Here is a 17,654-nt window from a genome sequence, read left to right on the forward strand (position 1 = left end):
TTTCCATTTGCCTGATTGGATTTACACTAAAATGTCTCCTTAAAAATATCACATTCATTCCTTATTTAAATATAATTACTTTAACGAGTACTTAGGTTTGCTGCAACAGGGAGGGTAAAAGTGGTTTTTTTTTTAAATGTTAATAGTTAAGTAAAAAATAAATGCATTTTCCAAATTTGATAAAACTATTTTCATAAACAAGCAAACAGCAGTTTACTTATTCTCCATAAGGAATTATGGACATGGGAATTATAATTTAAATTTTTTTTAAATTTTCTCCTTAACCATTAGGCAAATAACAATGCTTGAATTTACTTAATTATTATTTTTTAAGCTCTACAAAATGGTTTGAAAGAAATTGCTAAATTTTATGTTTTTTTGGGTAAAAAATGGGAAAACCAATTTTTAACACATAAAAACCCCCGTAAACCCCCGTTCATGGTCCGATCATGCTGGTTGGCGAACTGGTTTAAATAAACGTAGGTTTACTCGTTTATACCAAATTTCATTAGAATCGGATCATTTTTGCTCGAGTTTCGTGCTAACGGAACACATATTATTATATACGGATGAGGTTTTTGGCCTCTAGGGACCTCAAAACTAAAAAGAAAAGATCCCTTACCATGAGTACTACGGTAATAGCTTATTCCCTATATGGGAAATTCGCTAAAAGACCCATACCGCTGATGGTGAAACCGAATTTGTATTGGTCTTGTAGTAGGGACAAACACGTTTACAATCAACGGCATATACGCACCACGATGATCGATAACCAGTAGGTTTACTTACCTGTTTTATTGGGTTATAGGTGTAACCCCCAATATCACGATAACGATGTCGGCGAGGCTTGAAATATTAGCAAATTAATTTACTTTAGTGTGTATCAATATGCAAACGTTTACGTATGTCTTATCACGATTTAGTTAAGTCAGTACAGTAGGTATCTATAATTTATTATTGCACACCTGAGTTAGTGGAGCAAAACATAATAGTTCCATGATCAACGTAAGCTATACAGTTAGATGAAATAACTTCGCCTTTTCATAATATCGGAAATGATAATATAGTTAGACATTCCATCCCAATGTTAAAGTTGTAGCCAGGTTTTTAATAAAATTTGTCTTAGTTGATGTGAGCCACCTACAGATTGCGCTGATCTAAATTACAGATTTCTGCCGATTACATGATGGTTTTTACCAAGTGAAACTGATGGAATGACTTATTATGAGCTATAGCAACAGTTGTGACCCAGCAACTATGTCAGTAACGAAAAATAAGGTACAAAATATTTTTAGACACTAGCGCAATCTGTGACTGGCTCACACAACTACATTCTTTTTTAGTAAAAAATTAGTGACAGCTGATCCATATAGATGGGATGTCTTGTATTACGTTGTTGGAGGGTTACTATCAATTTAGTCAGTGAAAAGCATACATTTTACATAAGAAGAGGAGTTTATCTATATAAAAATTTAAGAATTTAACTGTTGTATAATCATTTAGAATTACAGATCATGAAGATAAACACGAGATTTATTTACAGCCACGGCTCCCCTTTGTATTGTAAAGATATCAAAAGATTGAGACATGTGACTCTCTTTGAAGCGTCCTCTGAAAGGCTACATATAAGATATTGTGTACCACAGACGGGTGACGATGTAGTATTGCACTTCTTAGTTGATTGCTTTTTGGTACTGCATAAAAAAATGTGTTTAGGATTTGGAACGTTAGTTGAAACAAACTAAACCTACAACGCGAGCAGCCGGGAAAACGACCAATTCATTTGGAGTACACCTATTATAGTAAAGAAAGAATACGAGTATTCTCATGCAAACACACATAATAACTTGCAGTCATCGTAGCATGGTTGGTAAATTATAACAAACTAAAATAATTTAGACGAATCCAAGTAGAGTTTGAGCAGAGTTTGATGTTTGGGAGTAACGCGTTGCAGATGTCAACTTCGTTAGTCAAGTCTCATTAGAGATTTCTCCGTCGTGATAAAAACATGGATCCGGGTGAATTTATCTCAACGCAAATCTAGAATATTGCTCACATTTAAACAATATACAATTTTTTTTGGTTTGACATTCTAATCATTTAAATTATAGAAAAACGTGAGGACAATTCTCTTACACCTCAGTATCTCTATTTTTTAAGGTTCTTGCCTTATAAGAAGATTGCTTATTCGGAGTATTTTTTTTTATTATGACTTTTTGAAACGCTCTTTTTGGCTAGCTACAAATATGTTCTTTTTAACTTTTCGTGACGTAACATTTCATTAAGTGCTCAACCGTTCTACGAATGTGTGTTTATTAACTCACTAATCTAAACGATCTATTGTTTTGTACTGTACTCGTAAAGTGCTTGTATGAACTATTTGTTTATAATTATACTTTTAACTCTTCTGTTTACATTTTGTTTTATTTCGCAACGTATAATATCATTTTTTGCCATTTTTTTGCCATTTTTTTGCGAATACAGATTTCGGTTGGTTATACAACAGAAAAAAAACTCCGCACACCTTATAGGGTATGGAAGTGCACTTGTTTATTTGTGTGAAAAAATTTATCTGGACCTCAAAATGGGGTATTTTGGGACAGCTTAAAAATTTCAAATAATGTCCCCCGTCGAGTGACACCTTACCTTAAAGACCTTTATACAAGAAGAATATCAGCGAAATCTCGAGTTCTCTCTCTCAACCAAGAACGACAGGGTGAGAATTTCAAAACGCACAGACAATACTTTTACTGTACATAGATTCTCTCAGGCTGAAGAAAAAGAAATTGTGGACATCTCGCCTTAACTTTTCAATAGGTCAAATCAGGAACTGATTACAATTTTATACGGAATTAATTGTACTTTTTGGTCTGTGTCTGTATAACAATTTTGCCTGGGACAACAAAAGCTTAGGAACCCTAAAAATATATAAAAAGTAATGCACCATCGAGTACCACGAGTTATATCCTTTGAATATCCTACAGTATTTTCGGCTTTTATATTTACAGATGTTAATGGAAAAAAATATCATAAGTTTAAGCATTAGGTGAAAATCACCCTTCCAAAAAAGTAATCAGACCAAGGTAAAGTAGAAAAACACAAGGTACAATGTTGGTATTGCTAAACTAATTGAGAACTTTTGAAGTTTGGAGCAGGAAATGAGATCCCGGCTTGTGAGAAAATGAAGATCGTTTTCTGGTAGCAATGCTGCAAGACATGAGATAAATTATACATTTAATGATTAGGTCTATAATTAATACACCTACAACTTTGGTTTTGAATTTAGCAAATTTTATTATCTGTAACTATCAGAATTTAACTTAATGAACCGAGTTTTTCTTTGATTGTAAATTAAGGTAATTAAATTAAAAATTTTAGGTGACAGGTTTTTAGTGAATTTCCCATATAGGGAATAAGCTATTACCGTAAGTCTCATGGTAAGAACTGGGCCCGGAACCGATTTTTCTTCGTTTTAGGTCCCCAGAAGCTAAAAGCACAATTCGTTTAAATTCGCACAATCATTATATGTCCGTTAGCACGAAGCTTGAGAAAAATTATCCGATTTTGATGACATTTGGAACTAACATGTAACCAAAGTTTATTCGCACGAGTTTGCGAGCCATAATGATCGGACTATGGGAAAGAGGGTTTATGGGAGTTTTATAGGGTAAAATTTGGGTTTTTCCATTTTGACCGTAACAAAATACAATTTCTCTTTTTCTTTCCAAACTATTTTGTAGCTTAAAAACAAACAATTTAGTATATTGGAGCGTCTTTGTATGCCTGGCGGTGACGGAGGAAATTCCCAATAAGTGTAAGTTGAAATTCCCATGTTATTATTATAGAGAAAACTGTTGTAGTTTTCTTGTATTCTAGACAAGGTTATTTATTGTGTACTGTAATTACACCTGAGAACTTAATTTCAAACCTTTCTTGGCACAAAACCAATGATTTACCTTCAACTTATTATTCTAACTCTCAGAGATTGGGGAATCGCCACGTTTTGTCTTATTTACAATAAATCCCCAATAACACTATAAATACCATTGATAGCTATTCAACAACGCATATCAGCTGATCGGTAATGATATAAATAAAGGAAACAGGGATACCAACATACAATATATGGTTGTTTTGTCATTAAAACGTGTAAAACAGTACTTTAAATTTCGATTGCGCGTAAAAAAACACCCTGTATTATTCTAAAGGTCGAATAAAAAAGTATATGTTATGGCACATTTTTATTCCTTTACGTAGCTCGGTTAGTATGTATGCTGTCAAAAAAATATTACACCAATGTAAAATATTTCTACATAAAAAAGTCACACACTCCGTTCATCCAAAAGATGTTCTCGGCTTCACATCCTTATCTACACGGTGTATTCAGAGTCTTTCAAAGGGCTTCCTTCCATCCCACCCTTCCATTCAGCCGTGACGATATCGTATTTTACAAAAGCTAAAGATGAACACGAGGCGGTATTTCGCAAATATTTAAAAGGGTAGGATAAAATTACCTTTTTTGACATTTTAGGTTTATAAGAAAAAAATATTAAAAAAATGATAAGAAATAATAATAATTTACTGCATGGGAAAGATAAATAATTAGAGGAAACTCTCTTAGAACTTAACAAAAATACCTTGTTTGTGCTTGGAAAAGTTAAATAGGTTTTCTTTAAATCTGAAGTAAGACAATGAAATAAAATAATTGGTTTTTGAAACTGTCAACAATCACGCTCTTACAGAGAGTTGCAGTGATAAAAATATAAGATATAGAGTCTTAACCAGACAGAGCTTGAGTACGGTTGGTAGATGATTTGAACAAAGGTTTAGAATGACTATAGGTACACAAATATGCCTATCTTTAAAAATCCGGCGTTGTATCCTAACCTACTACAAGTGTTTTAGAAGTGAGAGGCTCCATGCAACAATAGTGGCACTGCTTTTCTCAGGGATTACGTGGAATTGTACAGTTTACTTGGAAATAACAATGTTGCCAGGTAAATTTTCTGCTAGAGGTAATTTGATAACGACTCTTTGTACCAACCCGTATTAAATAAGCAGTTAAGTGACTCTGCTTTTGCAATAGAACCTGTCTGGTTTTTATACGAATAGTTATGTTATACAATAGAGATCATTTATATTTGAAAGTGTGTAAAAAGTGTATATAGCTTTGGTAAGGTATATAACTGAGGTCTAATGCGGGAATAAGTTATTGTTAAAGCATTACCAAATAAAGCTAAATAATGTGTGCCAACAGCCGCACGGCCCAGTGTTATTGAGTCGTTTGTTATTGTGTTATTGCATCGCTGTTCGTGTAACGGTAACATATGTATGTGTTCGTATATGGATTAACGCATTGGTATTGTTTGACAAAGCTTAATCAGCTACAATACCTGATATGTGGTATAAGCCTAATGTGAGCCATATAGCTTTTGTAAATTAGGTCGTTTGACCTAGTGATAAAATTTTACTTCACAGTTAAGTTTGTAGTTTTCCTTGTTATTTTAAACGACGTCAGTCCCAATTTAGTGTAACATAATGTTACAAGTATGTAATAGTTGTGAGAAGCACTAGAGGCAGTGTGACGGCTGACTGATGTTTACAGTTGGACGACTCCAGCACGCGGGCCGTCACATGTCATGTATTTAGAATCAATGTTCAAACATGTATGCATGCCTATTAATTCTCTTCCCTAATAATTGAACTACTAATTTGTAAAATTTCTGATATTCAGGAATTTTAGTTCAAATTTCATAGTTTGAGTTAAAAATTATATCGATAAATGCGTTAAGCGAATTTCACTCTGAGTAGCTGTTGTTGTAGTTCCTATTGTAAAACAATGTCCACGACCGGTGACATTTTTCGCCTGAATAAACCCCTAGCTATAAAATAAATAAAACTCATATATTTAATAGGAGTGTATGTGCTCACACGGGTGTCTGTGGAAACGACAAATTTTAAATTACTTTTGATTTAGGTGTAATTTGGACGTGTAAACCCAATTATTTTAGAGTGGCAATAAAGAGCGGCCCGATTCGACTCTTAGAACAAGGGGTTGTAGCTCAAAATAATACTTTTGTCCTTTTTTTAGAGGTTGGCGGCCTCTTTTAATTTTGCATTTGCCCGTCCACATAGACTAACTGTCCGTGCTCTAACCACTTTCACAGTCTTCACAATTTGTGTTGTATGCAATTCACACTTAAAATAGAATTTTCGTTCCATTTTGCGGGGCAAATATCCCAATTAAAGCAATATTGGTATTAGATCTACACTTCGTAGTGGCAATAATAAGCACTCGCGTTGGTTATACTGAGAATAGACATAAGGGCATAGCGTTGCGTGTTCATATCACGTCGGGGTTATAAATGTCATGAGTTATCTCTACATTAAATTAAATACATCTCACTTCAGGTATATCATAACAGAAAAACAACACAAACCATGTTAACTATATTCTAACCGATTTGGAAAAATAAATCTATATAAATAAAATTACAGTTCTGTCTGTATATTGCGTAGACTCATGCAGTTTTTGGTAATTTTTACGTTTCATAGCCTAAGAAAGCCGAAACTAGTCTTATCTAAAGTTCTGTCTGTCTGTGTCTATCTGTCTCTCTGTCATTCTGTCTGTAACGCCAAAATATCAATTTGTGCGGCCTACTGCGATAAAAATAGAGTACCTATAAAGACTCAAATCATTTTTCTGTATTCACTGAATTGGTGAGAGTGTATTTGGCCATTAAAATATTGCCTTGCTACTTTGGAAATCAAATAACGAACTATCAAAACCCAATTTGGTGCGATTGTTGTCAAGTTTTCTCCCAATGCTTGCTACATACGTCATTTATAATGAACAGCTGTTTGGATTAAGATTCTCACTTCTGCTGTCATTGATATGTTTACATTAAATGTTGTTTACAAATACTCCAACATTTCCAATGCGTTTTGTAAGCAAATAGAAACCATTCATTAAACCAAGTGAGATACCTTAAGTGACCTTTTTATTTACATAACGGATTTAATTGATCACAAGTACAATGATGTGTAGCTGTAAATAAAAATAACTAGGTGTACAATGCAGTAAGATGAAAGAAATAGGTGGTCACGTGATTGTTTACAAGATGATTTCCCCTATTAAAACCGCCACAATTTTTCTATACACATGTAAACTAGCTGTTTTGAATTATATCCAGTTTTAATCGACTACTTGATTCCGGTACATAGGACGGGCCAATAGCTGCTGGTATTGAAATAAAATGTAGAATATAAAGTTGTGGCGAAGATGATGCCACAAGGGCAAAACTCTTTAAATATGAATCTGTGTGAACAAAAAAGACAAAGAAACTACAAACTCACCTTACAAATTTACATTACACTACAAATTTAATCCAATGAATAAGATGAGTTAACCCTTCATGAAGAATCGCCGATCAATAATAGTGGATAGTCTGGAAATACCGTACCAAATGTTATCGATAATCGTATTTAACAAATTACAAACGGGTTATTTAGGCAGTATTAGGTAATCAAAATACAATCAGTCAAAACCAAACACGGCATACGATTTGGAATCGTATCTGATCTGAAAACTGGACTTAACGAACCTTGCCACCACCCGCATCATTTGACTCTCAAAACAGTACCTGATTGTGGATAAAGGCAGCAATGCAATGCATGTTGCCATAAATATTATAAATTCGAATAAAATAAATAAAATAAACGGAATTTGTTTGTCCAAAGAAGTTATCAATTAAGGTACAAATAACTCTATCTGCCAGTAAATCTCCAAGGGACTACAAATACATGTCACTATAGTTAATTACTTTTTGTCAATGACATCTATGTAAAAGGCATTGGACTACAATCAAGAGCCCTCACAGAGAATGTTAGTAAATTGTACTATCCTCTTGTAATAGTAAAACTAGTTTATAACCAACACAATTAAACACAATTCGACACAATTAAACCAGTATAAAGTAGCTTATGTTAATGAACTCATAATTGTAACAAAACAATTTAGGTTACATTTTATGACATATTTCCATTTTGTAACTGAAACAAACGCAACACGTAATGCTTTAGTGTATTTGGTAAACATAGTTGATAGGAAACTATTTTTTTGTGACAAAGCAATCAGATTCAAACGAATCTGACGTCCTAAATAAATATTTAAAGTTCAAACTTGATGGTTACCTTGTGGTTAACCAATAAAATGGTAGCTCCAAGTTAGTGATAACCACGAATACTTGAACAGAACCGGTATGGATCATGAACATAAACAAATCACGTTGCTGACCCGAATCCTATACTAATTGTGTTAACATATGATTTCGAACATTCATTTAAGCAATGTTAAATAATATTTTATTTTCGGGCCAGCAATGTGATTTGTGTTTGTTTATAATCCATACCGGTTCTGTTCAAGATTCGTGGCGATAACTTAAGTTTTTGCAACGATGCATGATGCATGATAATACGAGAAGTAGTGTTAAGGTATATTAAACGTATAGCCAGCGCCGCGCCGCGCCGTATGGTAAGGAGCGAGTAAGGTTTGGTCACACGTTGACCTGACCTGAAAAACTGTGCCAAACAATACACCTAAATTAGTTTGTGTTTAACTTAGTAGAGGTGGTTTTAGTGAGAAGTCTGTTTTGGAGTTCACATACATGCTCTCCACCTGTGTGCGTTAAAGCTTTTCTTTCTATCCGTAACAAAAGAGGAAACTCCTGATGCTCATGCATTTTGCGGTTTCCGATGTATTCCAAAAATATACTAATTTAGTATATAAATTTGGTGCGATTCGTAGTTATCCTGAAGTGAATAAATGGGTAATGTTAAATAAATGGGTAGAAGTATAGGGTAATGTAATAACTTATACACAATCTTATCAGTTTAAGACAGGTAATGATGAATTTGGTAATTATATCTATATTTGTAGTTGGATATTACACCTTGAAATAGATTTCGCACCAATACCAAATGCTTTACCTGATAATTACAAACTCTAACGACCAATTACTAAATTGGGTGTTCCCGTTCCTCCGATAACCAATTTGTTTGCTTGTTTTATGTATTGAGCTAATAAAATATTTGTATTAATTTTCAATGAGTTTTTATCATTAATGAATGAAATTAAAACTACTCACTTATACTTTTGGTTAAACGTTACATTAAGTGATGGATTGTCAGTTAGTTAATTAGAAAAATATATTAAAATAAACTTCATATTAAAGTATGTAGTAATATTTGTCTTTGGAATAAAGGAATTGATTTTTAACAGATACAAAAAGTATAGTAATGTTTTAAATTTTAAAACTTGAAAGATGATATAGGATACAAGTTTTATAGTCCATAGCAACGCAACGTGCTACTTGATTGCAAGTAGTATGATTGCAAATTGATTTATATGGCGAATAATTAAGGTTCATGCAAATGGAATCTCAACAAGCTTGTAAGAAATTACAACAAAACAAAAACCCAAGATTCATAAAAAATAAACTCAAAATACACGAGTTGCATTGAGTCAACTCATCCCGAATAAGAATAAGAATAAGAAAGTTTATTGCCATTGACCAAGTTGTACATAGGAATAGGCATTGTCAAATTACATTAAATAAAATAAAATATTACTAAACATGTTCATACAATGAACAATGAATGAACAATCATAGAAAGTAGATGAGAGTTACTTTTTCATTTCCAAACCAAGACAGTAAATTTGATGAATCAGTAAGTACAAAAGTAAACTTTTGTATACTGTTACTCTACAAAGAGACCAAAGACCGGTATACATTGGTGAATTGTTCTTTTGTCTCTTTTTCTGTGTTTTCATGATACTATTGATATTGCCTGGCCTCGGCTATGTAAACGCTTTAAAACTTTCTCATTTTGCTAATCTCAAGACACAAACAGAGGGAAACATTCAACGAAAATTGCTAATTTAAACGTATTAATATTTGTTTATCAAGATAGGCTATATCCTAACTATAAGACTAATAATAAAAGGTGGTTTATGAATAGATGCCACCTTACCCAGATTACAGTAATGCCCATTTGTCACTATAATTTCATCTAAGGCAAGTCATTCCTAGCCAAATAAATTAAACTATTTCGACACACGTTTTCTAACAAATTCAACCAAATAGCCTAATACGATTGATTAAACACCGGTCAAAGACAATATAGGCCTACTTTACTGCTGTAATTTGACACGTTGATGGTATTGAATTATCCATTATCTATACATGAAACTTACCAAATACTGTTGCATGATGGTCATGGGAATGTTGACATTGAGCCATGTGTTACCGTGTCACTGTCAATTAGTGTCCGTTGTATTGGAGATTCAACAATATTGTACGGTAACACTTTGAGGTAAAATAATATAGATAATGTAAACTATTGGTTTCAGATAATGCCTCTGTATCAACGCTAACAACATAATATCTACGAATAGTGATTTATGCGACACCAAATTGCTAATGATGAAATTCTCATCGTGAAATTATTATAAAAAAAGTGTAACTCTGAAAAAAAACGTAAAACTACAATAATTGCGGAAAGAAAAAACAAACACAATGTTTTAAAAAGCTGTTCATTAAAAACGTAATTCCTAGTAAAGAAATAAAAATATATGGATACATTGGTTGGTGAATCGCAGGAAAAGACATTTCTATTTCCTATTTATAAGAAATCAAGAGACGTCCCGTCCAAATCCGGAAACGAACGAACCATCCAATAATCACATTCTGTATCCCCTGTCACCCTCAAATCCAGCATCTTGGGAGCAATTCCAGTAAACAGCTGACATCTTATTTCATACATTTCGTTAAAATATCAACTGTATTTAGGCTATAATACTACTGGGTAATATACAGTTCAGTAATATTTAGCTATGGTACAATTAATTAAGTTCAAAATAGTTGTCAAGAAATTAAAGAGTCTAAAATCAATTAAACCTTTTATATGAGAAGGTGTTCTCTAGACCAAGTCATTTACATTACGGAAAGACCTTTGAACTCGCATATTCGGATGGAGATAAAAACGTTTGTAACAAAAAGTCTTTGCACAATGACAGTATTACATTTGATGTAGATTTAAATACTAATAAAGAGATTATTGTGGAGATATCTATGATATTTATATTTATAACTTATTTTAAATCTGAAGTGTATAACAATTCCGTTTCTTTAACAAATAAATAGAATAAGACTTTTGTGTGTGTCCATTATAAAGGTACCATAATTGTTTTACCATGATTACAAGGTAACACATAAACAAGATACCTTTTCAATGTGTTACTGACACCTCAACTTCAACCTATCAAGACGGCCTGAAATTAGGGCGTGATACTCATTGTTTGATTTTCATATGATATTGTTAGGATAATCAGTTCAATAATCGTGTAACTTAAATCTTTGCCATTTGCAGCAAACATCCAGGTTGAGTTCGCATTGCTAGTTATACTCGCACAATGGCTAATGGATAGATCAATCAGAGAAATTACATTTTCCTTTAGACGGATGTAATGTAAGTGATCAGTATCTCAATTTAATTTCGTATCGACAAAATAAAACTTCTGTTCTGTAATAATACTACTTCCGTTTTAACAATAATACAAGTCGTTTGGTATTTACACTATTTTACCAGATAAATTTCTAAACCAAGGAATAAAAACACTCGGGTTTCATTTGTGACACTGTTAAAATATCTTATCTAAAGTATACTAATTGGTGAACAGAATAATAATTTAAGATGTTTATATATCAAACTATTATTGCAATGATAAAAATACCATTTGCTCACAAAGTTGTATATCATTTTTCAATGCTATTTACTAGGCAGTGTTCTTATATAAGCTGCAATGCTTAAAAAGGAGGTTTTTAGACGTATACTGTAAAACAAAATCAAGGAATAATTATTGTTACTAAATCAAAAAGGATTTGGTCCTTTATCCGTCTGACTAAAGATAAAAACGGATAAATGCAATGCTGAATTGCTAACGATTTGTCAAAGTAAGATTTTGACGGCTCGAATCTGATTGAATTACAAGTAAATCTTCTCTCAAAAACGTAAAGAAAAGTTTGTGGCCATAACATTACAATTCTACCTAACAATATTTAAATTAAATTTTAATGCATTCAATGAGTTATCGACTCCGGAATGCTAATTATGATTGTTCATTAGCTGGAAGTTTGTTGTCATAGTTTGCTTCGTCATAGTTTGTTTCATATAGAGAGGAATTCAAATGTTAAGGGAAAATTTGAAAGCTCACCAAACCTTTTTCGACATGCCGGGAGTTGAACCCATCATTCTTTTAACCAGAGACCGAGACGCTATAATTCATAAGACTAACGTCGGGCATAACATGAGAGTGATTCAACCGTAAAACTATTTAGATCAGTAACAAATCTACCATACCAACGTTTACAACTAACAATCCCGTTATTCATTGTTCAAATATAACGGTTTCAAATTGTTGTACATTAACTGAACTAATAAAATACTTATACGTTGGCCTACGGAAATTATACGGTATGATTATACGATGTGCACGTACCTGAAGTATAACGTAGACTGCGTTGTCGTCCTCATCGTCTTGTCTCCAGGGTTTGGACTTTGTACTGTGGACCTTTGATTTCTATGCTATTGTTCTTAATCATTGTAGTTGTCTACTTTACAACATCTCCCTCCGACTTATAAAAGAAAACTTATTCTTCTCAAAAAAAATTAAAACTTGTTAGGTTACTTCACCTTATAAAAACATTTCCCTTCCAATATAAAACAAAAACACAAAACACATCTTCCTGGAAGGGAACTCTTTTTTTTCTTCTTATAGATTCATTTTATCAGGCGCTCTTCGAGTCCTTTGGGACCGCCTGATAGCTTCTGTGTCTTCACCTTGTTTAAGTTGTCCATCATTGAAATTTTGATTTAGTGATTTTCTTGGACTACCTAACATTGCTTGAGGTTTAGGTGGCGATATAGTTGTTGAAGGTCTAAGTGGTGATTTGATTGATTGTCGATGTTTAGGCGAATGTTTTTGAGGAGATCTAGGCTCTGTAGGTTCTGTTGTTTGTCTGATTTCTGGTTCTTTTATTTCAGGCAAAAGCCACTCTTCATGTTCCTCTTCTTTTGTTAGATTCTTCCTTAGGTGATCAGCGTGAACAAATCTTGTGCGGTTTCCTTCCTTAATCAAATAGGTTACAGGGCTTATACATTTGATTACTTTTCCGGGTAACCAGTTCACTTTTTCCTTCCTCACCGAGCGAACAAAGACGTTTTCACCTACTTCAAACATTCGTGTTGAGCCTCTACGGTTATCAGCACTGTTCTTGATTACTTCTTGTTTCCGATTCATATCTGCTGACAAGTTAGGCTTCAGAAGACTCAACGGTGTTCTTGGTTTCATTTTTAAAAACATTTCTGAAGGTGTGCATCCAGTAATAGAATGAGGAGTATTTCTGTAGGTAAAGAGAAAATTGTCTATTTTGTGTTGGATGGATCGATTAGGTTGATTTTTCTGGTCGTGTAGAAGTTGTTTTAAAAAGGTTTCCTTGACGGTTTGTACCATCCTTTCAGCTAACCCATTCGAAGCAGGGTGGTATGGAGGGGTGAGAACATGGTGGATTCCATTTGTTGTCAAGAATTCCTTAAACTCACTTGAAGTGAACTGCGGGCCTCCATCAGTTACAATTGTTTGAGGTAACCCATAGGCTGCAAAACATGTTCTCAGACGTTCTATAGTCTTCAAGGATGTAGTTTTGGACGACATATAAAACAGTTCAACCCATTTAGTACGACTATCTACTAAAATAAGAAAATCCTTGCCTTCAAAGTTTGCAAAATCAAGATGTAGTCGTTGCCAATTTTGACTAGGCCATGTCCACGGTTGAAGAGGTACAACTGGTACTGATTTCCTGGTTGATTGACAAACATTGCATTCTGCAACATATCTTTGAATATCCTTATCCATACCCGGCCACCAAACGTAGCTACGAGCTAACGATTTCATCCGTGATTCACCGGGATGCTCTGAATGTAGTAGATTAAGAATTTCCTTTCTGTGAGTCGGGGGTATGACCACTCGAGTTCCCCACAATAAGCAATTTAATTCGACTGATAATTGATGTGTTTTGTCAGTAAACGGTTGCAACTCCTCACTAACATGATTAGGCCACCCATGTAAGGTGTAATCCATCGCTTTTGACAAGATTGGGTCAAATTTTGATGCTAGGCCTATCTCCTTATGTGTTATAGGCAAACTGTAAGATGTAGAAAAGAAATTGATTTCTTCAGGTTCCTTCTGGTCGTAATTGCATGGCAGTCGGGACAAGGCATCTGCATTCGATATCTCCGAGCCTTTCCGATAGATAAGTTCATATTGGTACGCTGCCAAGATAAGTGCCCAACGCTGTACTCTCGCAGCTGATAGAGTTGGTATGGATTTGTTAGGTCCTAATATAAAAATTAGAGCTTTGTGGTCAGTCACGAGCCTGAACTTACGACCATACAAGAAAACATGGAACCGTTTCACAGCAAAAACTATTGCTAGAGCTTCTCGCTCGATTTGAGCATATTTGCGTTCACTTTGGGACAACGTCCGAGACGCAAAGGCTATGGGCCTTTCAGAGCCATCTGGCAAAACATGAGCCATCACCGCACCTACACCATATTGTGAGCTATCACAAGTTACTAAAATATCCAACTTTGGATCAAATGGCATCAATACATTGTTTTGTAGAAGCAACTTTCGGCTTTTCTCAAACGCTTCCTCACATTTGTCATTCCACTTCCATTGAACTCCGTTATTTAACAACTGGTGAAGGGGGTACAGCAAAGTAGATAGGTTTGGCAAAAATTTGCCGTAATAATTCAATAATCCTAAGTACGAACGCAACTGCGTGACATCATTAGGCCTTGGAGCCTCTACAATCGCTCTACTCAATTCTGGACTCGGATGGATCCCTGTACCATCCAGAAGATGCCCTAGGAATACAATACTCTTTTGGAAGAACTTACTTTTGGTCTCGTTTATTTTTACACCATATTCACTCAGCCTAGTTAGAACCTTATGAACTAAAACTACCATTTCTTCTGGTGAGTGACTTATCAATAGAATATCATCAAGATAGCAATAGGCATTTTGAATCCCTGACATGATTTTGTCCATTACAGACTGGAATATAGAGCCTGCACTAGAAATTCCGTATGGCAGCCGCTTGTAGCGAAACAACCCTCTTAGAGTATTTATAGTCAAAAGGGCTTGTGAGGATTCTTTTATTTTAACCTGGTTGTAGGCAGAAGCCAAATCAAGCTTACAAAAATATTTAGCGTCACCGATTTGAGCAAATATTTCATCTGGGTTCGGTAAGGGGTAATGATCTGTTCTGATACACTGATTTAGCGTTATCTTAAAATTCCCACAAATTCTGACAGATTTGTCTGCTTTCGGAACAACTACAATGGGAGTAGCCCAATCCGTTTTTGTCACCGGATATATTACATCATTTCGTACCAAATTATCTAATTCCTTGTCTACTGCAGGACGTAACGAGAAAGGTACATTATGTGGTTTGCAAAACACAGGAGTAGTATTTTCTTTGAGCACCAACTCCACCTCTACATTTTTAATTTCTCCAAAAGCAGCGTCAAAAACACCTGCGTATTGCTTCTTTAATTCTTCTACGCTAGGCTTAACAAAATTCAGAACAGTCTTACCGTTCAATTCGTTGACCACAGAGTCATCTTTGCATTCCTTCATTACTTTACTCCAATCCAGCTTCATTGCTCCTAGCCAGTTTCTTCCCATTAAAATTGGTTGGTCGGTCGAAGTACTTTCAATCACTACCATCGGAAGGACCATTTTTTTCCCATTGGAAATATTTACATCTGCCTGAAACTCGCCAAGGACATTAATTTTTTCACCTGTGTATGTCTTCAAACATATTTTGCTTTTTGATAGCAGTGGGACAGAATCCTTAAATTTATCAAAATAAACAGAGTCCGGTAACACGCTAACAACAGCGCCTGTGTCGATCACCATCTGTAAAGGTACATTATTTACACACATTTCAGCAACAAATTTATTAGGCCTACTTTTATCATTTGAGTAGGCAATTGTATACAATTCTAGTTGATATTCATCTTCTTGATTGATGTTTGCCTGTTGAACATGTGAGCAACTCTCCTGGTCGCCCTCTTCATCGCAGAAATTCACCCTGGAGCTAGGCCTATTTTTACCATGGCCTACATTTAACCTATTTTTGTTCTGGAAACAAACAACAGCAAGATGTCCTTTACGTTTACATAAATTACATGTATAACCTCTATACGGACAATTCCTTAGATCATGTTCTTTTCCGCACCTGTAGCATACCCTTGAACTAACATTTTTGTCAGAAAAACCTTTCTTAAAACTAGGTTTAGAATTCTGTACAAATTTCTTAGGTTTAAAATTACTCTTCACAAAACTAATCTCACCAGACTGCTTCGTACCATCAATGTGAAAGAACCTAGTATTCTGCTCCGCATTCTCGACCAACAAGGCCGCTTCAATCGCCTTATCAAAAGTAAGCGATTCACCCTCTGCTAAAAGTTTGCTCTGAATGTGTGTAGACCTCAGCCCACATAAAAACCTATCTCGGAGAGCTTGCTCCAAAAATGTCTCGAATTTACAAGTTGCAGCTAGCTTCTTTAGTTGGACAGCATACTCAGAAATGCCCTCATTTTCCCTTTGGTTTCTTTTATTAAACAAAAACCTTTCATAAGTAATGCTTTTCTTAGGAGCATAGTGAGACTTCAAAACTTTAAGCAGATCAGAATAATCTTTATCTTTAGGTGCATCTGGGACCAAAAGGTTTTTTAATGTAGCATACATTTTAGGCCCCATAAGTGATATAAAATAGCCCTTTTTATCAGCATCCTTTACAGAATTTACAGTGAAGAAATTTTCTAATCGTTCAGAAAAATTTTCAAACGACTCAACGTCTGGGTCAAATTCAGACAACTTACCGATAATCGGTTTGCCAGCGGTAGCCATAGCCTACGATAATATTCACAATTTAGCATTTAAAACTGTACAGTTGAAAATCTTTACTGTAAAACACTTTCTTACTAGCATATTTCAACATTAGAAAAACTTTTCACAACTCTCCACATGTGCTTTTCCACTTCCTTTTCAAACATGAAAATCGACAAACTCAGACTTGAAAAGTGCAAACTATGACTCATAGGAATTTTCCCCGCTTCTCCTTCAAAACCCTTGTTCCATTTCAACTCCACTATCCCTTTTAGTTCACTAGTGAAGCGAACAATCGTCTGCAACTGGAACCAACTGGGATACTTATTACTGAAACAATACTAGCTACTCAGTTGTACGTTACCGCTCCTGCAACTGCTCCTAGATAACAGTTCTTCTCTCCAAACTAGAGCGTGTGTTATTGAAATAACTGCTACTTGAAAAGCCGTTATTTACTCGTAACCACCTGAAGCTCAACTACTCCTCTCCGGCACTTTATTTGTAACAGTTCTTGAACCCTGTTCCTTCTTCGACTTGGACGAACTTCTAATGAAATGAAACTTCCAAAATGGCGGAACCAAACTTGAGACAATTTAAATATATTGAAAAATCGCACTAAAAATATTAACAGGAG

General features: G+C 34.5%; 1 protein-coding gene across 1 annotated transcript; it reads right to left on the reverse strand.

The window, feature by feature from the left end:
* Nucleotides 1–12,832: 12,832 nt before the first annotated feature.
* LOC129001119 (uncharacterized protein K02A2.6-like) lies at nucleotides 12,833–15,853 on the reverse strand. Its single transcript, XM_054428311.1, has one exon. The coding sequence runs from the start codon at nucleotides 15,851–15,853 to the stop codon at nucleotides 12,833–12,835; it is 3,021 nt and encodes a 1,006-aa protein (XP_054284286.1).
* Between the last annotated feature and the right edge of the window lie 1,801 nt (nucleotides 15,854–17,654).

The sequence above is a fragment of the Macrosteles quadrilineatus genome, unplaced genomic scaffold, assembly GCF_028750875.1.
Source record: "Macrosteles quadrilineatus isolate MER2022 unplaced genomic scaffold, UCM_ALF_1.0 Scaffold_1__1_contigs__length_201487025, whole genome shotgun sequence".
In the NCBI taxonomy this organism is placed as follows: Eukaryota; Metazoa; Arthropoda; class Insecta; order Hemiptera; family Cicadellidae; genus Macrosteles; species Macrosteles quadrilineatus.

Coding starts and splice junctions, on each gene's coding strand:
- LOC129001119 (XM_054428311.1), bottom strand. CDS start 15,853: ATGGTAGTGATTGAAAGTACTTCGACCGACCAACCAATTTTAATGGGA.